This window comes from Corvus cornix, chromosome 2, assembly GCF_000738735.6.
Source record: "Corvus cornix cornix isolate S_Up_H32 chromosome 2, ASM73873v5, whole genome shotgun sequence".
Taxonomy (NCBI): domain Eukaryota; kingdom Metazoa; phylum Chordata; class Aves; order Passeriformes; family Corvidae; genus Corvus; species Corvus cornix.
This window is the reverse complement of record NC_046333.1, coordinates 50451036-50474489: the sequence shown is the minus strand read 5'-3', so window position 1 is coordinate 50474489 and position 23454 is coordinate 50451036. Positions and strand designations below refer to the sequence as shown.

The window sequence follows — 23454 nt, the reverse complement described above, 5'->3', positions numbered from 1 at the left end:
CTGCTTCCCCACGGCAAGTAACCCAGTCCTATCCCTGTGCCACTAACAGAGTAACGCACCTCGCAAAATGCCTTGGGCTAGGAACATATTGGTGCATTTCAGGTAATGTAAATAAAGCACTTCCATTTGTTTTGTAAAGCGTCAGCTCAAACTTGGTTGATCTGTTTTCAGATGCAATTGTAATTTCTTCATGAATGACGGTAATAAACAATTCTGAAAACCTGAAAAGGCGTTTTTGGCCAATGGAGTACTTAGAAGACATCTCTCCGTTTTACTAGCAAAACAAGTCGCATTGTATTTGACTAAATTTCTGTAGTTAAAAAGTGTTATTTGAAAATTAAAGATACTTATTTTCAACTTTTCATTGAAATTTTTCATTTTGAAATGTAGCTATATTTCATTTAAGAGTGGGAAAAAAATAGTCAAGAATAAAAAGCTTTAGTCTGAATCACTATAATTTTTTTCTGTTTTGATAATCCCAAAAAGCCTTTCCCATCCAGACATAAAATCAAAAATATCAAGTATTCACAATAGTTAGCTTACTTCTCTTATCCCCTTCCTGTTCGGAGCACTTTTGTATGACAAAGGCATCTGAAAAAGAACTGAGAAAAAAATGCTGGAATTCCTTAACTGCTGGAATCAATAAAATCCTCTGAAGTCTTTTAAGAAATTAATTACCCATTGCTTGGATATTTTAAACTAGAATGGTCATGACAACAATTAATGTGCAAGAAAGATCAAACTTACAGTGAAAAGTATTTGGAAAATAGACACAGATTTCTTGATTGCATTTAAGTTTTATGATACTCTACTGCTCCACATAGCAGAGTTTCAGTGAATGCTCACAAGCATTTGCTAGGGTATGCATGTTTCTTGCTCCCTCTTTTTTTCACTCATCTCCTTCTACCACACTACCCAGTCCAATTAATCTCTGAATTTTTGGGGAGATACTTTGAGGTTTTTTGTGCTGAACAACTTTATTGAACAAAGGCATGATTAATATAAGTATGCATCCATTCCTTATATTTACTCCCTTTCATCCAAGTCAACAAGCTTCAACAAAATAACCCTTTACATTTGCTCTAAATCTGGAAAAATGGTTGAACACAATCTTGTTGGTTTTGGCTGAAGACATCATTAGCTGCTAGTTAAATTTTTCCTGCTAAAAGAAAGAGTTTCCCAAATGGATTAAGGTAGAAGGTTTATCCAAGATTAAAAGCCTAAATTTGGAAACAGGTTTGTGTTGTCCCCAGACGAAGTTCCAAAAGACACAAAAAGAAACAGAGCTCCTTAGGCAAAAATCACTTTTTGAATCCTATGAAATCATTGTAGAGACCAGAATTATTTAAAAAGGATTATTTATTAAACATATTTCTTTACAAAGTACAATCAATAGTTTGCATTAAATTTTGGGGTTTGGTATTTGCCTGTATGTACACAAAAGCTTATAACAGAAAATGTGTCTTGATCTTACACAAGGGGCACAATATAGAGTTACCATCATATTTTGATTTCTACCAACATAAGCAGTTGATAATAACTTTCAGTTTATCTGCTGGCTTTTTAAACTGAACATGAAGCAACAACATTTCTGCAGAGTGTCAGTATTTATCAATGTACTCAATTATGACAAAGTAGAAATGAATAATCCTTTGGAAAGTTTCCACTGAGCATGAGTGGAAGATGACATTTTTGGCAGGTTACTGGACTATCCTTATGATTGTAAAAATCACTTTTTGCAGTTATAAGATAGGAAGAATTGAGGAGCTAGGTAAATTTAATAATACCCTATTAGCAGCAGTTGATAGTAAATGCAACATAACGTTTGTTTTGTCTGTCATACAAGGATGTGTCCTAGCAGACACTATTGTATTGTTCTCTACTTGAACAAAAGTATCTGCATGTATTGTATGTCTTTGGAAAAACAAAACAAAGATATAGAGACAAAAAGCCATTTATTGTCATGAGTGACTATTGCCATCAGCTAATATGAATGCATTGCTAAAAATTAGTGAAGACAGGAAAATGCTGTAAGGTAAATATATACAGAGTTAAAATACATTTCTTATCCACTAGATAGTGATTTTGTGGCACTGTGGTTTTCAGAATATAATGTCTTTTGAGAGCAATGTAATTTTCAGTGCAAGCTTAAGCAAAAATACCTGCCCACTGTCATAAACACGACAAACAAATCTGGAATGTTCAAAGTAAGTTTGTCTTCCACTTCTCCACTCTTGAGGCACCTTTAAGACATGGCACTTACTGTAAACCATCTAAGAATCGAGAAAAGCAGACACAATAAGCCTGAATTTTCCATAACAACTTTAAAGATCACAGCCAGAGTCACTTGCATAAGTAAACGATGCCTGTGTAAGGCTTGCCAGCAAAGCATCTTTCCTGAGAACGGAGCTGGGACACTCTCTGTGTATCATAAGTGTGCATGCTCAGAGCTGTGGTCGCTGTCGTGGCTGTCGTCGTTGGCTAGTGAGTCCCCCGTGTGCTGGAGCCCAGCGGCGCCGATGCCAGAGAGCTCAGAGGGGAGCAGCGTGCCCTTTTTCACATTCACCAGTTCCTTCTCCCGGGCTGCTGCCCCTTGCTGGCCCCCTTTTACACGCTTCCACTTCATCCGTCTGTTCTGGAACCAAACTTTTACCTTCACACAAGAAAAACAAAACAAGGAAAGAAAGATGGGGTCACTGAAGGTAAAAATGAACTTTCTAGCTGTAGCACAGCACTTGGGGATTGTATTTTTCTAATGTGCCTTTCTGTCTGGATGGTAAAGAGCTTAGCAAGCTTTCCCTGAAGATCAGGCAATTCAGTTTTGGATAGGATGTGAACACTGGGGATAATGACTGCAAGGGAGGAAAAGGGGTTACTCTAAGAAGACAGCTGGGCTATCTGCTGCAGACAGCTCCATAGGACCATCTCAGAGCCCTTTAGAAAACATTAAAAAGTTCACATACTCTCGAAAAACATATTAATGCCATTTGTCAGGGAGAGAAACAAAGGCAAAATGTTTCCTGTCAGGGGACTGTGCAAAAGAACATACACTGTGAGTAACAGAGAAACCTTCATAGGAGGGTAGTTACTCTGGAAAGGAACTTGCATGAAAAGTTGCCATTGCTTTCTGCTTTGTTTCTGTAAACTGGTGATGAGTTTCAGGTGCAGCAATTTAAAGGTGCTTTTTTTATTATTGCTGAAGTATCTGAAAGAGCATTTCTTAACTTCAGAACTTAAGACTTCCCTGTCTATTTCACAAATGTATTCAAATTATTCTAGTTAACTGATCCTTTATTCTGCCATAGCCTTAGACCCTCGTCAAATTTTTCAGAGAAAAAAATACCCCCAAAGTCAGAAGGCAAGGCATTTATAAATTTGAGTCAAAATTGACAAATAATTTCAGGTAAGAATGAAAAACAAAATCATAATATGGAAGACTGAAAGTGTATCTGTGTTTAAGTCACGTTAAACCCCAAGGTTTTCTCCAGCTGAAACTCATTTCCCCTCCTCCCCTTCTCTGTATGGAAATATATGAGGGAGAAGTAAACCTAAATTATTTGCACTGCAAACCACAATAGCCAAAAGAAAAGAAAAAAATGATGTGCATAGCAGCTGTCAAATATATTAGACCAGATTAAAGGCTGATTTCAGATCAGCTTAAAGTAATGTCACTGAAAACAGTATGAATAGAATATTGTTCGGTTTGATTCATGTAGAGTTAATGTTGCTGAAAAATCTCGTGTGCGTGTATGCAGCTCTTCAGATGAAGGTTCCGCAGAAAAATAAACAATGCCTGCAACATTTAACTTGGAAAAAAAAGCAAGAAAGCTTGCAATGTTGGTATATCCTCTGCTGTGTTTAGCAGAATGTGTTTCAGAGTTTTAAAAGAATCAGCAAGCAACAGGCACAGCAGGAAATATTGTACAACATGAGTAATAGAGCCACAAAAATGCTGTTTTGCTGAATCTGTCTTACACATCCAGGAAACATCACCGTTTTTAACCTTTACTATCGCTTTGAATTTTACATTAAAATTTTACTACAATTGAACTGATAGATAATGTCATTATCTTTATGTAGGTATATAGGAAGAAAGAGAGGTTATTTATTTTTTTAATACTCTATATTCCTGCTAAAGCCAAAGTGAGCTGTTAAAGCAAATCACTTGGGAACAGAGCAAAATGATTCCAGGTTAGTTAAGAGCCTTAAAGCACAGCACATCCTTTCCTCCGGTCAACTCATCAGAGTCAAAGAAACCTAGGTTGCAAAGTGAAATAAGTGTAAAAGGGAAGATATTTATGACTGGCTGCTGTGATGTTGGAAATTATCATACTCAGGACTGGTATCAGAAATGTCCTTGGAAACAGTGTCTTCAAAAGGGTACAGCATTGGCAGCTTTCTGGGAGAAGTGATAATGTTATTTTGTTTAGTTTTGGTGGGTTTTTTTTTAAACAGTGAAGTTTCCCTTGCAAAAGGCACTGCTCTATTTGTGCCAGATAGTGCAGTAGATGCAACTGCAGTCATACTCTAAACATCAAAAATAATACACTTTGGATTGGACCCATTATCCCAGGATATTATCACACTTCTTATGAAATAAGGGCCGAGAGAATTTTCTTTGGTAAGAAGAAATTACAGGATTGGAGTAATTGCTAAGACGTCCAAGCAATTCTCTGGATATTTTTATGTCCTTGAACATTCACAGAATAATTCACAGCACTGAAAGCCTAAAACAAAGTAATAATATATACTAAACATGGTTTCAAGAAAAATGACAATGACACATTTCAAGTAAAAGTTTCAGTGCACAGCCTGGATGCAACCTGCTTTAACTTACTGGAACAGGAGACATCCAGGCAAACAGCCTTCTGGATGCAGCCAGTTCTTTTGTGGATACTTGAGAAACTGAAGCTAATACTCCTATGGCCAGTCTGAAACTGTCCTGGATGGGACAGGAGTGAGCATGATGATTACTGCCTGGCTTCGGTTACAGGTGCTCATTTCTGTTCTCTCACAAAGCTAATTCTCACATTTGCTGAGCTGACTTTTTTTGACTGTTTTCTGCTGTAATTTAATAAATTATTCTGCTTTTCATTTTTTATGACAATACATTTTGATTCTGCTTGTTAGAATTCAGGCCACTTCACAACAGTGGAGTTGAGAGGAGTCTGTCTTCCTGAGCATTAAACCCAAAAGATTAACACCAGCTTCCAGGTAATGAGTAGCTGAATCCAGGCTGGGGAGTACTTCTTCACTCGGATCACCAACCCTCAGATCAGCTCATAAGAGCCTTAAAGTGCCTCCACCATGGAATTAGTAGAGGTCAACATCTGCATATTAGTTGATATAAATCAATTAAGGGATGATGACTTCCGTTTTCAAGAATAAGCACAAGATACATTTACGTATTCCTCGGAGGATCCAGCATGCAACACTATGTCTGCACATGACCCATTGTATGGGAAACATGGCACTGGGCAAAGTTGGGCTGAAATGACTCCAGCTACCTTTGCATGCACTCTCTTGAGTGTAGAATGAAGAGAGTAACCCCAACAACCTCGTGGGAGGAAATATACTGCTGAAGGGCATATAGCCTTCCCATAAAGAGAAAATGGTAACTATGTTAAAAAGGAAAAAAAGGGGCTTTTTTTTTCATTACTTTAAATAAACAGCATCTGATTTATTTAGAAAATATAAAATAAGCAATTTCCTTATTTGGTATGTAAAAGATTATTTTCAAAAGCTGGAAATCATTTATAATGAAGTTTATCATTGAAAATATTGTGAGTTTATTTTGCTGTCATTTGCTGTGTTAATGTACAGCAGGGCTCTTATATGAGGGAATACATTAGATATATTTTAATACATGTTTCTTTATGTCCTGCATTATGAAGTATTGAAGTCCACTTTTGACCTGATCCAAAGTACACTAATGTCAATGGGAGTTTTTTCGTACAGTTCAATAGACTCTAAATGAAGACTTTAATGCTCATGTGCTGATAATATGAGACAGGTACTTCACTTGTTATTTCCTCTAGAGATCAAATTTAGATATTGGAATTCTGAACTTCCTTTGGAGCTGAAGAGCCAGTTATAGAGGGTATAATTGTTACTGATATGTGATCCATTGATATTTTAGATGGAAAGGAAGTGAGGCAAACTTTGTGTGAAGTAATTCAGAGCATCAGTTTATCTTGGTTCATGGAATAACATGCTTTTTAAACACACAACTCACTTAAATCTCACAGGTCTTGCATAAAATATGAATCAAAACAAAACACCCAGCGAAACATAAAGGAGAGAGGACAAAGAAAGAAGATAGAAAATAAAACAAATAGAATAGAATAGAATAGAATAGAATAGAATAGAATAGAATAGAGAGGGAAAGGTCAAGAGTGACAGAAAGTGACTGAATGACTGAAAGAAAAATTAAGAAAAATTAAAATAAAAATAAAGGAGAGAGAAAAATTCCTTACTGAAGTGAATTTGAAAAACTCCTGAAATTTCTTCCAGCGAAAGAACTGGTGGTGTCATTTACAACTTTTGCAAAAAATTATATCTTTTTAAAGTAGTTTAAAGATCTACTGTGACAAACTTAATAAGATTTACAAACCATTTAATGCTATTTTTCAAGTCTGAGTTAGCTCCAGCAGGACCTGAGCGTGGTCACCACCTCCCAGAATCAGGTCCCGATTGCCTACTGTTTGTTGAGATGCACTCCCTCTTCTCCACCCTTTGACTAGCACAACTTGACTGTACAGAGCAAGCATATGTACGCACAGAAAACAAAGGAAGTGGCGGGAAATGAGCTATATTAAAGATGATGGTAGCATTAACAGCTGTTTCTAAATCAGCACTTATGAGCCAGTCTATTGAGCACATCTGCTTACTGGCACGAAAGCCCTGTTTCCTTTCCCTTAGTCAACAAGTTGTTTAGCATCTGCATCTCCACATCTGATGATTAGACTGTTGCTTATGATACGAGTAAATTATTTCTCATCGCGTATCTCCTGACGTACGAGATAAATGTTTTTGCTGTGACCAATTTATTTTAAGGTCTACCTGTAGGAATCATAGGAGGGGAGTCAAAACAAGGAAGTTGGCATTGCTAGTGTCTAGATTGACAAAATAATATAGGTCCTTAGTAGTCTTAAGGGCCACATGATGTGCTGTGTTGCATGTGTGTCTTTAATACAACTTCCCAATGTGGACATCCAGACATCCTTTTGATTCAAAATGCAAACAGTTCCTAAACTTCTGATTTAATGCTCCTTCTTCAGCAGAGCCTTTCAATCACGTTAACTTTAAGAATAATCGACTGAAAAATTAAAGACTGAATTCAAACTACCTTAGTTGCACTATCTGCACCCTTTTTTCTTTTAAGAAAAAATACTTTATAAAAGCTATTTTCTGGAAATGAAAGATTCCTAAAATCAGGTTTTCTATTCCATTTTCTATTCTATTTTAGTGGCATGAGTCCCAAACAAGATTAAAATTTGAGGCCTGATATCTAGAGAACCTTAAAAATTAGAAACAAGAGTGCTGTGCCAGTTGTAACTGTTCTTTTGCTTTAACAGATCCATATTTCTAAGCAAGAGTCTTTGCAGTCAGTATCCTAAATGCCATGTTTCAATATACCTAAATGATATGTCAAGAAGTCCAAAGCATCAAGCCTTTAAAGCATTCTGCCCTGGTCAGCTGCTGTCCATTTCCTTTTGCTTTTATTATTTTTCAATCTGTCAATTTACTTTCCTCTAATACAGACAAACTTGTGAATAACAAAAAATAACCCTGAGCCTTTGAAATTAGAAAAAAAAATGAGGTTTACTTCTCAACTTTCTTTGGCCTTGAAAACATTCCTGTTATTTTTAGATAGTACACTTATGCTGCCAAGTTTTAAGGAAAGTCAAACTCCTGAGCTTTACAGAAATCCCTGGTGTTATACAGCTGAAGCTTACCTTCTTTGCATATGTAGAGATAGTATTTTCATGATAGTTTATTCAGAAAATTATAAAAGCAAATAGAAATGTACAACCAGAAAGTTTCCTACAAATAAATATGTATTCATAGAATATTACTTCAAGGATTTCCATTTTCTATTCCAAAGAAATTCTCATAAAAATTTCAATTTTAGAGATTAAAACTAGTTAAAATAAATCTTAGTATTAAATGTCTTCTTAGTAATTATAAAATATTTCCAAAATCTATCACTTTAAGGAAATTGTCTTCTCTTTGGAAATTAATGAGTGGTACCAGAACCTCCTGATTAAAATTACTGAAGTCACCTGCTCACTTATTTAAAATGATCTGCCCCGTGTTTCATTACAGAACTTTGCACTGAATGTGTACAAGTACTTTGCAGCAGCTGTTGAGAAAAAGGGGAGGTTTTGGCAGGTGCACAAAGGACAGCTGGAGCTTTTGGCACCCAGGAAGGTGTAGGAGTGGGTTCTGGTTTATCATTACATAAAAGTCAGTTGAGATTTTGGTACTGCTTAGGTGATACATTCTCTTTTCTACCTCCCACATTTAGACAGGGATGGAATAGACATTATATTTCAGAGCACAGCAGTGATAGCAGTACTTCATTGCAGTTTTAGAAATCTTTGAGACCACTCAGTTTACCTCCCTCTACTCCATCCAAAGGACAGTCACCTTCTCCACCAATGGTCTTCAAAACTGATTTCATGATCAAACAGTTAATCTGTCTGAATCAAAACCTCTCCAAAGTAGATTTTTGCCGTTAACATATCTTAGGCAGAAAGAGGCACACTGTCTCAGGTTTCTTCCTCCTACTGACTTGTTTTACGTAGTCTAAGGAAGTTGGTTTTTTCTTAAATTAGTCTTTCTTTTTTTAGTTAAAGGCAAAGAAAGGCAATCTGTGGGGCTGCTTCTAAACCTCTGTCTATCTTATTCTCCTGTAATACATCTTTTTTAGAGTCTACTTTCATCCATTTCTTCACATATGTATAGTACCTAAAAGGGGCTTACAAGGAAAGAGAGGGACTTTTGATAAGGGCATGTAGTGATTGGAAAAGGGGGAATGGTCTTAAGATAAAGGAAAGTAGGTTTAAATTAGATGTTAGGAAGAAATTCTTTACTGTGAGGGTGAGGTTGCCCAGAGAGGTTGTGAACTCTCCATCCCTGCAAGTGTTCGAGATCAGAATGGATGAGGATCTGAGCAACTTGGTGTAGTGAACTGTTCCCTGCCCATGGCAGGGTAGCTGGAACTAGATGATCTTTAAGGTCCTTTAACCCAAACAATTCCATGATTCTATGATTGTGTAATTCCAAATCTACAAAATAAACAAATGGTGGAAAACTAATTTGTGGGGAAGATGACCTTTAGCTAAACTTTTCTCTTCTTTGTGTAGGCATTTACCTCCATGAATTACTCACATGTGGAGTATTTCACTTCATGATAACAAAATTGTAATGTGCATCACTCTGCACCCATTTTGCACAGATCAACTGAATGTGAAAGTTAAAAGATGGTAGGTAGCCAAGACTGGATTTTGGATAAGTATTTAGATGCTTCTCTTTCTGCTAGTAGTTTATTATGAAGAAAGACAAGTCCCTTGAGGAGTAGAAACCTGTGAAACCAGAAAGAGATTCAACTTTTCTCAATGGCCTGCATAAAAAATATCTCCTTTATTCTACATGTTCATTTTTAGCTCTCCAAAATCATTTGTTCTCCACTGATTTATTCTATTTCTTAAAGTGACAAATTTTAAAAGCTCCTCTTTCCCTAAACAGGTGACAGAGAAGCCACATCTTTCTCAACTTGAGCCTAAGAAAGAGCAGGCATAGGTAATGGCAGAGCCTCACACACTTTGTAAAAGCAGCTGTGTGAGCTGCTAATATTTCTGTCTATATCACATATGCTTCTTGGCACAGGCAGAGGTTTCTCCCCACCCAGCACCTCACAGGGTTTCTCTGCAGGTGTAGGGTCCATTCACAACTAACAGCTTGAGGCACTTGGATCTTTGCATATTAATTGCTTGTTTGAACTCAATCAATACTGCAAATTAAATATGCTGATTGAATTTTTGCCATGTGATTTTTTTAAAAGAATTATTGGAGAAATCAAAATTATGCACAAGTTATAACTAAGTGTTCTAGCTGCATTCTTTCCTGAGAAAGAACAGAGGTAGCACGATAAATCTTACTGCTGGTACTTATAATGTTCAAGACAAATATCAAAGTTTGATTTTATTAAGAGTGTTACTTTAAATAAACAAAAAATCTAAAGGATTTCAAACCACACAGCCTCATTATTATTGTGTGCATAGAGAGTGCTTAACACATGGAAGTGTGTGGAATGAGCAGCTGCCTTTCAGAGAAGATGTGACAGCATGACAAATCAGACAGATATGGTCAAGCCTGTCCTATCAATACCGTTTGATTTTGTTTGATTTTTGTTTGAAAATATTTCACCACCTAACCTCAGAAGACTAGCTTCCTAAAGTAGAAAACTAGTTATGCCATGTGATGCATGAACAGACATTTGCACTTCCAAAGGCTGTGCAGAGCAAACACATGATGGAGGAATATTGAACTCCCTGTTTTCTTGCCTGGGTGACCAAGTGAAGCCATTCTTATCTTACTACTGAAGTCTAAAAAATGCAGTGATTAGCCTCCCTGGAACTTTTTAGTGCTGAGAAGTATTTTAATTATGTCACTTGTGATGAAGCTTTGAGGTAACCAGGTCTGGAGAAAAATTTTCTAATGGTAAACTTCATGTAGTATTTGCATGGTCTTAACAATGCAGTGCTACGGTGTTGGTTATGGTACTATACCAAAGTATAATTTAAATAATAGTGCTTCTTGCTTCTATCTCAGGCAGAAAAAGGCACCACAAAGCTTCTTTCTTGGTGACTCATTCCATGTTGGTACCACACGCATGGAAGTCCAACGCTGATGCAAAATCATTCCTCATTTGGGCATAATTTTGTCCTTTGCTTATGCAAAATCAATGGCTTTAGGCCTTTTATAAATGGTTGATAGTTTCTAGGCAGATATTGGAAGTTAAAGTTGAGAAGAAATAAACTTTCTAGTTGCCATCAGCAGAATTTAATCTGACTAGGTGGGATCTTCTGTTTATGTTGGCAAGCAGAAGCATTACATATTTGAACTGTTTATTCCGGTAACCTTAGCTAGCCTGAAGAACTGCAACATTACTCTTTTGATTAGCTCCATGCAAAAAGATCTTGCGAGATGGAAAGATCTCCTACTCTTTCTATATTTGGCAGGATCAACTCCATAAAAATGTCCATTTTGCCACTCCTCTGATACGCCACTGCAGCTGCTTCCTCCCCTCATCCCACAGTGAGATATTAAAAAGTCTGCATGGAACCTTCTCCAAGTTTATCTGGAGGTACAAAAAAAAGCCAAGAATGCACTTGTCAAGGTTACAAATATCTAGGGAGCTCAGATAGTTTTTAGTCTAACTAGCTCTTCAAAATATGATAGAGGCTGCCAGCTGAAAATTATTAACTGCTGCCTGAGCTGGGATTGTGAGTGCACTCTATAGGAGAGGGAGCAGGAATTGTATGTACCTATATTTCTGGAATTCTTACAATACCATAATAGAGCCATCCTACCACCAGATGTGCTTATAATGCTCTCAAAGTGCACCCTTAATATCTAGGCAATTGAGGCACTTATTTCATTTCATCCTCCTGTCTTGTAACACAGGTTTCCTTTTTAGGGAGTGATAGGATTACTTCCTTCTCCTGAGCCATATGTTGTTAGGGGTTTTTTTTTCATTATTATTTTTGTGAAATGGCCTTCCATGAGTCATTTATGTTTGAGCTGATCTCGTAAGTTATTTCAAATGGAGCCTTACTTTGATGACTGCAGAGAACTTTAATACCCTTATATAGCTTTTTAAATATGGTAAGACATATGTTTTTTCTACAGCTTGTTTAAATGCCAGAAAGGTAATTATGAAGTGTTAGTTGGTCAGAGCCTCTTTTAATCTGTGGCGTATGGTAGAAATTATCACTATAATCAAGAGGAAGATAGAGATTTCTTAAGATAATAGGCTCCGTGATTTATCTCACATCTTGGGAAAAAAATGAAAGTCATAGCTTTAGGATGACCTAACGATACTTTCCCCAGATTATTTTGTTGTTCTTCTGTCTCTGAATAATACATTTTTCATTTTTTTAAAATCCTAGTGAAAAAAATAATGCTAAACAAATAATTCCATCAGAGGTTAGGTCTGCTCTCAATTTTCTCAACTTCTCTATTTTCTGAGCAGATACATTAGTTCACCCAACAGCCACTGCTACTTTTTTGTCATTGTACTGTCTCAAGTAAGTTTCAGTTCTCTGTGTGCAAATTCAGTGTTTCATGAGCAATCAAGAAATCTTCCAACACCAAGAGGTCTACAGCATGTGATGAGATCCAAAGCTATCACTTGTGTGTTCACTTATTTCAAACAAAGGAACTACTTCTACTTTCAAAGGAACTATCAACTATTGCATTTTTCGCAATGCAGCTTTGGGGAAAAATACTAAAGAAAAATGGTTCTACAAACAGCAATTTTCTAAAAATGCTACCTCACAGGAAAGGGGGGCGGGGGGCTGGGCATGGATAATTCCATCAATATATTTTAGATTTTTTTTTGCACCTGTTAAATGTAGGTATCAAATATGATCTCCTCTGTTGGGACAGATAGTAAAAAAAATAGTAGTAACGCTAGTAAGAATGAAAATAAGTGCTGGTATCTCACTCAAGAGTAATGATTCATTTTGGTAATGACAGAAAGACAGGTCCTGAAGGAGAATACCTTCTCTTAACTGGAGAGAAAAGAAATATTAATGTCACACCACGCTCACCCTGAAGTACATTTTTAAGTCACTGGAGGAATACTAATGTAAAACAAGTATGCAAGAAGAGCCAAGTCTTTTGATTTATGGCATTCAGCTTCTGAAGTCTGCCATATACCATGGAAACCCACACCCAGATCTATGCTATTTACACCATTTTTCTATCGAAGCAGTATATTTGATTTAAAAGAGACATTTCTAGTTTACAACATTACTTGGCTTAGTGTGATTCAGCAACTGAAAAATATGTCCAGAATTTCCTCTCAATTTTCATTTTTTGATTAACAATGCAGTTTTTATGCTTTTTTTTGTTTCTTCTTCTCCTTTTTTTTAGACCATTTTACTGTGGCAAGATACAGAACTGGATTCTATCAAACTAAAAATCGTAATGCTTTCCTTTTCTAAGATGGTGTCAAACAGGAAGGCAGGAAGGAAGGCAGGAAGGCAGGCAGGAAGGAAGGAAGGAAGGAAGGAAGGGAGTAATCTCTGGGAGCTCAGTTGTCACTCCGGGATAATCTGGGGAAGCAGAAAGGATTAGATTGCATAATTAAATAGACTAATGACAATCCTATAGAAATGATCACAATAATCAGCAGAATGCTTAAAACTGATGTTTTGTGACAGCTGGAAAACAGCAAGTACTGCCATGACTTAAATGAATTCTCTGCACTTATGTAGCTGGGCTGCCTTTTCTCCTCCAGAGACAATATTCGATATTTATCTGTCTCTTTTCAGTATGCTAAATGCTTTTAGATTAACTGTTTCCTTCAGGATGGTGAACTGTCTCTTCATTTAGTTGTACTACTCGACCTGATCTTTGAAGAAAATAATATAGAATTTATTGGGGAGAACAGTTAAATTCTAGGCCAAATTCACCGTTATAAATATGGAGATATATTCAGCTGACTGATTCCTGTCAAATTGGCCAGAAAATATTTTTTAAAATTTATTTATCATTGTTCAGTTTCATGTCGACTCTACCTTTGTCACCAAGACAAGAATTCATTCCTTCTCCCCTTAACTGTCAAAATTAGGTGTGAATCTAGATAGAATAGGCCGTGGAAATGAAAAAAGGCAAAATTTTATCCATTTTTTGATACAGAATGGTGGGATTCACAAACATAACAACTGTATTTAAGTGACTGAAAATTACCCCAGTGGAACCTGGCGATGTGGTCAAATCAAACAAGAAATTGCTGTGTTTTTCTTGACAAGTTCAAAGGTACAGCCATTCTCTAGAAGCTTTCAAAGAAAAAAGCTGTTGCATTTGCTTTTTTGAGTAAACATGCTTTCTTTTTTTTTTTAGAAAAGGCTGGATTTTTGCTGATATGTCTACTTATGGCAGGTGTTAAAGAAACTCAAGAAAATTGCATATCTGCTTCTATGTAAATTTCACAAATCATTATGCTATGTTGATACCTACTTTTGACTATATCCTCATCTTATTGATTGCATGAAAGCAATCCCTCAATCTCATATTGATTCCTGAAAAAAGAATGATTGTCTATCAGTAGGCAAAAAGCTTTCCATTTTAGTAATAAAACTGTAGGAAACATTTCATCAGATTTTGTGTACTTGAGGCCAGTATTCTAAACTTCTTTACTGAAACACATTTTCAAAATGTGTATGTTGATGTAATTATTATTTGAAATGTCACTTCACTACCTATTTAGTGTATAGAGATGAGACCCTGAAACACTTCAATACATGTGTAACATGGATATTTCCATTAGAAATCAATGTGACGACATGCATGATGAAACTTAAGCACATGAAGAAGTGTTTCCTGGACCAGGGTTTGGTGAACAGGAAACCAACAACAGTGATAAGAAATTCCATCATCTCCTCTGCTTTCACAGAGCAGGGTAAGATAAAGGGGTTTAAAATGCCTGTATCCCAGTTTTGCTGGCGTTCCCATTTTGCTGCCATCTGGAAACAGGATGTTCAGAAACTCTGGATTAATGGCCATTGGATATACTTAATAGACTGAACCAAGATGCTCATATTTGTTGCATGCAGACAAACCAACTACTTGTACATACGGTGTCTTCAACGACATCAGTTTGGACAGTTTAGAAAAGACATGCACTCATCTAACAGATCTATGACTTGTGCTTTTATCTTCCATCTCTGCCTAATGGATGAAATCAATCTGTGTTACATATAAAGGTATAAATTACTTGCACAGCAGAGAGATAATAAAGGTATATAATGTTGCTAAAAACATTCAATCTGACATATAAACATAAATATTAGTATTATAAACAGGAGCTCTATGTCAGGAGCTACTAACCACTGGTACGTATTGGTCAGGAATTTAAAGTCCATTATTTTTCATCAGTACCTGTCTTTCAGTGAGGTCAAGGTTTACTGCTATCTCATATCGTCTCAGCCTGGTCAAATAGTTATGATGAGCAAATTCTGCTTCTAGCTCTCTGATTTGCTCCTTGGTGAAAGCTGTCCTTTCCTTCCTGGGTTTACTGTTGACCTCTGTCTTGTAGTTTCCTTCTTGGGAATCTGAAAAAAAATAAAAAGCAAAAATGGATGTAATGACAAGTGTACAGCTAAATAGGAAACAAGGCCAATGACAACAAGAAGCTAAAGCTACATTCTTCAAACTTTCTTGCTGTCTCTGAAACACACCCTTTCTTTCATTCCTATTGATCCTTCACTGTAAATCAGGAAAGCAGAAGTAATTCTGGCAGACTTGAGCTGCTGCTTCCATTCACACACATCAAACTTTAGCTTAAAACCTTGCAGTGTTTTATTTTCCAACAATTCTCTGAAGAATTTCTGCAAAGCTTCAATTCCTTCCCACAGCTGGCAACTCTCAGTGCATCCAACCAGTACAGGATATGTATCATTTGATTAGTGTGTAATGAGTAATATTTCAAGAATCTCTCTCTCCTATCATTTCACTAATATCTTAAGCCAAAGCTGTTTTACAGCATACACTTTAAGGTTTAGTCCAATTGCACTTTCAGGGAAAGATAACAGTCAAAGCATAGGAAAGTGAACACACATCAAAAAGAAATTGGTTAGCATGTCCCATGGGATCTTCTCATACTCATGCTGTGGTACAGGTAGGAACTTTTTGCCACAGCTAGTATCAGTATAGGAAATTTGCTACCACTAAAGCTCATTACCTAAGGAATACTTTGGCTACAATCAGAGGAGCTTTTCTGAAAGTTTCATTATTGCCCTCATGATTCCTTTTACTCTCAGAAACAGGTACATTTGGTCCTGACCCAAACTACTATAACTCAATAACTCAGTGGCAGTCATTCTGTTGCTGTCAGTGAAGTCAGTTTAAATAAATGAAAGATCAAACTGTAAGAATAAAAAAAGAGAGAGTGGAAAGGAAAAAGAAGGAAGAAAAAAAATAAAAAGACCAGACGTTTGTAATTTTGGGTATGATACAACACCTATAAATCCAAAATTAGCAGGAGATCAGTACGAGTATCATTAGTCAAATTCTGGCCTCACGAACCATCTTAAAAATGTCACAGATTAATTCACACTTCAGCTGCTGATTTAAATAGAAACCTGCATCAACATCCAAATGAACTGGCTCACAAAAAAATCACTCCCTGGGACTCTGTGTCAGATGAATCATTGGCATGCCTGAGCCTGTCCAACTGGCCAGTGACTCTGGTTTCAAATCTACATTTTATAAAGGTATAAGAATGTTTTCACTTTTTGTCAGTCACTCTGTTACTTGGAAGGAAACTTTGGTGGGTTTTTTGTTTCATTTTTTTTTATGAGAACTGTTGATGCTTGACTGAATTCTACAGTCATTAATTTAAAATGTTTTAGAGCTAATGGCTGCATATCACCAAACCTCTACTTTTGCTGACGTGACACGGAACTTTGCTTCAAATGTGTAGTGTACTGCTGGCTGTATGAATGAGGGTATCCACCAAAGTTGTTGAGTGGATCTGGGAGCTGTTCAGCCACAAGTGGAGTAGGGATTTCCTAGGGTAGGACCACATTAGATGGCAGGCCCATTGACAGTAATGTGGAGCCAAGGTCCACTATCCAAACTCGACATAGAAAACTTGACATATCAAAACCACCTTACACCTAGAAATTCACATTTCTTCCTTTATACTAGTAGGCAAACTACAGTCACTTTAACTTCTCTCCATGTTTTTCTGTTTCAGGAACATGCACATTGCTTTTTTCCTTAAAATTGCCTTGTCTGCCATGCTATTATAATGTCCAAATACTAGTAGATCACCTGAATTTAAATACTTAAATCCTTATATCCCCATTCCATTGAACCACTGAAGAGAGATACCTAAAGAGAAATACCAAATTATTCTTGGCTTTTGAGCTTACCATTTTTATACTGCCAGGTGTGTTTCTTACAGATTCGAAAGCAGGTGGGTGTGCAAAGTCCTTATATGCAGTATGACACAGAAATTAATTTCATGAAAGTAATTTCTAAAGTCCTTTTATAACTGTCCTGGGCATGCCATGCCTGTGTGAGACCATGAGCCAAGAAGTCTTTCCATGTCAGTACTTGTTGTAAGAAAGATCCATGGCTGACTGGTTTCGAGACTAAATGTTGTGACCTTAAATAAAATTAATGTACCTACATATGACACTGATACCATATTGAAAATTAAACACTAGAAGTGAAGACATAAGCCTGGATACACAACAGAAAGAGGGGTCAAGGCTATAAAGCCTTGGTAGCTACTTCTATTGTGAATATTTGAAGGGAAAACTTCAGTAGTACCCATCCAAACGTTTCCCAGTAAGATACTGATCTCTTTAAGTGACTGAGACTTGTACCATGAGCAATTTTTGAAAGCAAATGGTTCCAGGAGGAAAACAGCTTTGCTGTACAGCAGCAAATGGTTTTTCATAACATTCAGAGCCAATGGTTCTTGGGATACTGAAAAGGGAAGGGAAGGAATACTGAATAAGGAAAGGAAAATATAACTGCATGAGTAGTGTATGTCTGTCATCTTTGCCAACAGAGAGGATTCAGAACTGCTATCAAAGTTAGCCCACACAGATCCAGTGCAAATGTAAGCATTTCTGGACTATTTGTTATTTAGACATTTCTGCCATTGCTGGATACTATCTTTAATTCTATGCTGGATTCTAAGTGCCTGACAGCCATAGTTTTGTCACCAGTAAGATTTCATCAGCAGACTGAGACAGTGGAAAAGTTGCAGGGTTTTATTTGTTTTTGAGAATATCATTGATTGGATTTATAATAGTTGAGATACACTAAAGACCACATGGTATATTCAAACACTGCTGAAAGCAGAAGTTGGAGAGGTACACAGACACCTGGGACAGGTACAAAAAGCTTACTCCCTCTCAATATTGAGGTTAATGCAACAGAGAAACTGGAATCCCAGGAAATTTCTATCAACAAAGATATGGCCAGCAAGACAATGGTATTTTGCTTAATGCAATTGAAATAGTGAAAATATGCCTAAAAAGAGACTTAAATGGATACCAGTTAGGTGATCAAGAGTTATGAACCCTTGTTGTCATCTGACCTGCTCACTGCAGTGTTTCTGTGGTTCATGTACAGCTTGCCTTTTATGTCCTATTGATGTCATACTGCTTGGAATTGTAGTTTTAAAACTTCAGGTTGTTTTAATTTCCAAGGAGAAAGAATCTAGGTTTACTAATCGGTTGTTGGTTTTTTTTAATAGTCTCTATAAAGCCAAGATTGGGAACTCCCATCTCTTTCTGACCTTCAGGACTCTGTTCATATCACCTGACTAGCTTCTCTTTGGTGGAAAACGGGTGGGAGACTTGGAAGAGATTCCTGGCAGAACTCACGTCAGCCTACATCTGTTTTGCAGCTGTTGCAACTAAGACAAGAAAAAGGTCCCAAGAACCTTAGTTTTCTTCTACTGGCTACATCTTATGCCAAGTGGTAGGTGTAGAGGCAGAGAACAAAGCCTAGGGGGAACTAAGTTAGACTACTTGCCTCTCAAAAGGCACACATAAAATACATACAGATGGTACAAACCACTTGATGAAAAATACAGTAATCTATATTGTCTGTCTTCCACCTTCTGCCAGACAAATTCTGGCACAGTTTCAGAAGATGTAGCCTACATGCAGGTATTTGTACCTTATCAGTCTCTCTTTTGGAAACCTTTGTTCTTTGGATGTCAAGTAATGTAGGCAGTTAAACACTGCTTTGAGGGATGCAGGTCATGCCTCTTTCTTAGAACCATTTTTATCACTTTTCAAAAACTCCAGGCAGCATCTTTAATGTCTCCTGTTAGACATAAGTGCTTGTTGGTAACTGATGTAAGAAGGTACCATTTGAAAAGACATTCAAAATTATAAATGGCTGTTCCACAAATCTTTAAAGACTTAGATTTTTGCCAAGTTTAATAACAGCTCAAGATTTATTTAAAAAAAAATCATTCCTAATCACACAATTCCCCACCCTCAAAAGTTACTTCTGCTTTTCTTTAAGGAAAGGTTTGTTCTTAATCCTAACATTTGTATTCTCCTACCAGAGTTCCTCTTTCCTTCTCTCTACATCAAGAGATCAAATATGCCAAGCAAACACAGGATCAAACTCCTGTGTGTAGAATATGAAAAGTGATAATTTTAGTGGTTTTACTTATGATGCATGCCTAGGAAAAAAAAAAGACTGATCACAGAACATGGAAAGAGACTGATGGGGATAACCATGGTACAAAGATATGCTAGTAACCAGGTAGGGTCAGGATCAAAGGCAAAATGTGCAAGAAGCACCTATTATTTTTTCTTAGATTAGTTCAACAGTTGACATACCTTCATTTCGCAGACAGAAATGAACCTTCAGTTAATACCAGTAATATAAAACCCCAGACAAAAATTTTCAAAAATAAATCAGATTGCTAGTGTTCTACTAGCAATTACAGAAGGTTTTCAGATCCTGACATCCATACTGGGGGTGAGTAGTGACAATAACCACTAGGGATTTGTGACAAAATGCCATCAGAATTTCACCCCATTGTTCAATCTTCAGGTTTTCAGCTTTCACTAACAGTTTCCAACACTTAACCTTGAAAAGCCCCTACCATTAGCAAACCATTTCTAAATTTATTTCACTATTACTTTATAGTGAAGTTGGATAAATTAAATATTCTTAATTGCATGCCTTCCTATAAATGATGATCAAGTGTTTGCAGAAAACAACTTCTACACAGGTATGTACTTTAAAATGAAGCAATCTATACAAAGTAATAAAAGCAAAAATCTTGCTACTTCTAAGTAGTTTAATGTGTCAAAGGAAATTTCTTTCAAATATAAATCTTTGACATTTGTTTAAATCACTAACATGTAAACAAAAGCTTCTAGAAATCAATAGAACACAATATGGGATTCAATTCAAAATGCTTGCTTTCTTTTCTTTTTTCTTTTGAGATATGAGCAATATGAACTAAGGGAAAAGTAGGAAGGGGATGGTGCAAAGGTCTCCATATGGTTCCTATTTTTTTGCCAGAAACTACATGCGAGAGCAAGATTTACCCAGAAACAGTTACTTTCAGACATTTTTGACGTTTAATACGGTACATTATGAAGATTTTATATGACTTTTTTTATAATTTTTCAATTCAAAGTTGCTCAGAATTAATATGAAGAGTTACCCTGTATCCAAAACACTGCTCTTTGCTTTGCAGGATCATAATTTAAATCCTTTTGCATATGATCTTTGTACAAAAGAAAAAAAATTAAGTCTACATATCTATGTTTACTTTGATGCACCTACTCTTATTTGCACCAAATGTTGCAGACTTTATTAATCTATTTTTGTTTCATAATTTTCCTTCTCTTCACAGTCATTTAAATAATGTTCTTAAAAAACTTTGCCAAGTGAAAAAGTATACTTCCAAATCACTGAACACATTCAGTCTGAGTGCCTCTTTTGAGAATGTCATTAAAAGTATTTCTGGAACTGCAATTCACTAAATATTGGAACAAACAACATCATCATTTCCATAATTCACAACTCTGCATGTGCAAATGGGCAAAATGGCACAGTAGCACAAGTACAATATCAAAATTACATGAATCCTTCTTTTCAGTCTAATGAAAGCAAACTTTTGTTTGCTTATTGAGTTAATGCTTTCTAACAGTCTGTGACAATTAACAATTTAAAACAGCCTCATATCTGCACCCAAAAAAACCACTGAAGTGGCATAGCAAAACCTGTGGGTATTCTCAAACACACTGTATACTGTCCTAAACCATTACCTACTAGCAGTTGCTGCCAACATTTTGTTATTACTGCCTTCTGAAAGTAAAAGTCTAGGGATTATACTGCAGTATCGGAAACATTGATTCATAACATTGTAGCAGCTAATGCTGCAAGTTCTTGAAGATACCTCTGCTGTTCTTCTACCTTCTAACCATATCCCAGGTACAGGTCATTGTTTCTTCAAACCATGCAGATATGGAAGACAACATATGTATTCTCTCATGTGAGTAATTACCCTAGTGAGTAGATCTTCATGTGGAAGACACTATTCTCTGTTCAAAGTGTGTGTATAATCACAGCTTATTATAGGAAAGGAGACATGGGATTTCTCTGAAAATATCTTTACAGGCCTCATTTTAATACCACTTTTTATCCAGTGGGATTGACAATTCCCATTTGGACTTCTGCAAATACATCTCTTACATGCAGCATTGAATAACAGATGTGCTGGGTTTTGCCTTTTTATCAAATGAGTTTTATGACTTGCTTTCATGTAGAGGAGCTTCATTAAATGATGTTGAGACCTGCCAGGACCGTCTCCCCAGTGATTAGGAGTGAATCTTCCGGAGTAAATGCTAACCTATAAAATTAAACCAAAAGATTTTCCATGCAAACAAAGAACCAGAGTTCTTAGTTTTCTTCTACTGGCTACATCTTTTAGATGTTCTTTTAGAACAAAGACCAACAAGTGAAAAAAACACTAGTTGAGGTAAAAGTTTATATAATTTCTCTTTTTTTGAGTCTCACCTCCTAGACATCTCCCACAGAGACTCTTTCTCAGAGGAAGAGAATAAAAGTGAAGAGCAACCGAACCCACCCCAAACACAGAGCATGCCTCAGTCATCATCATCATCGTTATTCTGATGAAAGCTCTTCCTTGGAGAGCAGCTGTATCAGAACTCCGAGGAGGCATTAAAATATTCCTTTTGGCCCTACATTATTGTATAAAAATACTTGGGAAAAGAGATCTTCTCTGTCAAGATGGTATTTGAAATATCTAAAGCACTAAAAACTGTAGGGTAGTGGTTGCTTGAAAAGAAAAGAGTGTAAGACACACAGAACTTATTTAGACAATCACCTCTCAACAACGCTTATCTTCCTAAAATGATAGGTTGTAATGTTTCTCTTTAGCTTTGCAAGTCAGAGACTCTTGTCCTGCCAAAAATACTAGGCAGTGTTCTGGGACTCAAGTTTAACAAAAAGCCATATATAATTCATATCTAAAAAAAGAAAAAAAGAAACCTAAAATACTTAAGTGATGAAGAATTCACTATGTATGATTTAATCCTTTGGCCAGTAAGCATTTTGAGGAAATGCTTTCTCACAAGTATATAGAGATTTGCCTCTTTAGGCAAAATTTAGTTGTGGTTCCTCCACTTTATATGACATATGCTACACATCTAGCGTAAGATATTGCCAGCAAAAATTGAGATGTGGCTAAGGAACCTAAAAAATATGTTGCAGTGATTTGCTGCTAAGAAAGTCACCAGTAGTATACCAAAATATACCAGTATGTTTCCTGCATGTGCTACCTAGAATTTGAACATCTTGAAAATAGATATATTATTTTTTCCTCTGTAAAGCCAGACTGCCACTGTTAGTGTATTAGAATCCAAATCACAGCAGGATGGGAACATATGTGAAGCAGTACATTTTACAAACCTTTTTTTATATATTAACTTCTTTACATAAATGGCCATTAGTTTTATGTGATTTCACCTTTACATTCAAAGACCCTTGTTTTTAAGCAGCAGTACACTCCAATGCAAAACTAGCCATGTTTGCTTCCCAAATGTCAGTCAGCTCTTGGTAATAATTCTTTTGCTTGGAAAATGCAGACCTTGTGGATAAAATTCTTTGAATCAGTGAGTAAAACATTTTTAATATGGTTACTTAGTTACTCCATGAAAAGGTGTCAATATTTTAATTTTCTGCTATCACTATAATAATTCTTCATTGTGAAATTCCAAATATACTTCTAATACTGATTGCATTTTATCTAGAAGAAACTAGGCTTTAATTTTTTTTTACACATTATTCACATTACCCATAGTTTGCAGAAATTAAGGCGTAATTTGATTACAGACTTCACCAAGTGTATAGCCTAGAGCTCTTTCTTCCATAGTTGGTGTGCTACAGATAGGCAGTGCTATTGCCTCCACTCCTCATACACAAGACCTTCCATTAGAATTAAGTAAAAGCCAGAATCTATAGTAATTCTTGTAGATCTTGCAACAGACCACCTCATTGTGCAAAAATGTGTACCTTCATTAGAGCAAATGGCCTAGAAAAGGGTCATCTGGGCCAGTTTCTTAGGGTAGGCCAAGTTCTTCCCCAAATTACCGTGAGCAAACTGGAGAAGCTCAAGAATTTCAGTAGAATCTC

At 36.4% G+C, this 23454-nt stretch overlaps 1 protein-coding gene across 1 annotated transcript in view; it reads right to left on the bottom strand.

The window, feature by feature from the left end:
• Window positions 1-1341: 1341 nt before the first annotated feature.
• Window positions 1342-23454, bottom strand: part of MEOX2 (mesenchyme homeobox 2) — a 53965-nt gene continuing 31852 nt past the window's right edge. The window contains exons 2-3 of the mRNA XM_039549514.1: window positions 15178-15350; window positions 1342-2653 (exon numbers count right to left, since the gene is read on the bottom strand). Coding sequence (XP_039405448.1) covers window positions 2429-2653; window positions 15178-15350 — 398 coding nt within the window. The 3' untranslated portion in view covers window positions 1342-2428. The remainder of the gene's footprint in view (window positions 2654-15177; window positions 15351-23454) is intronic.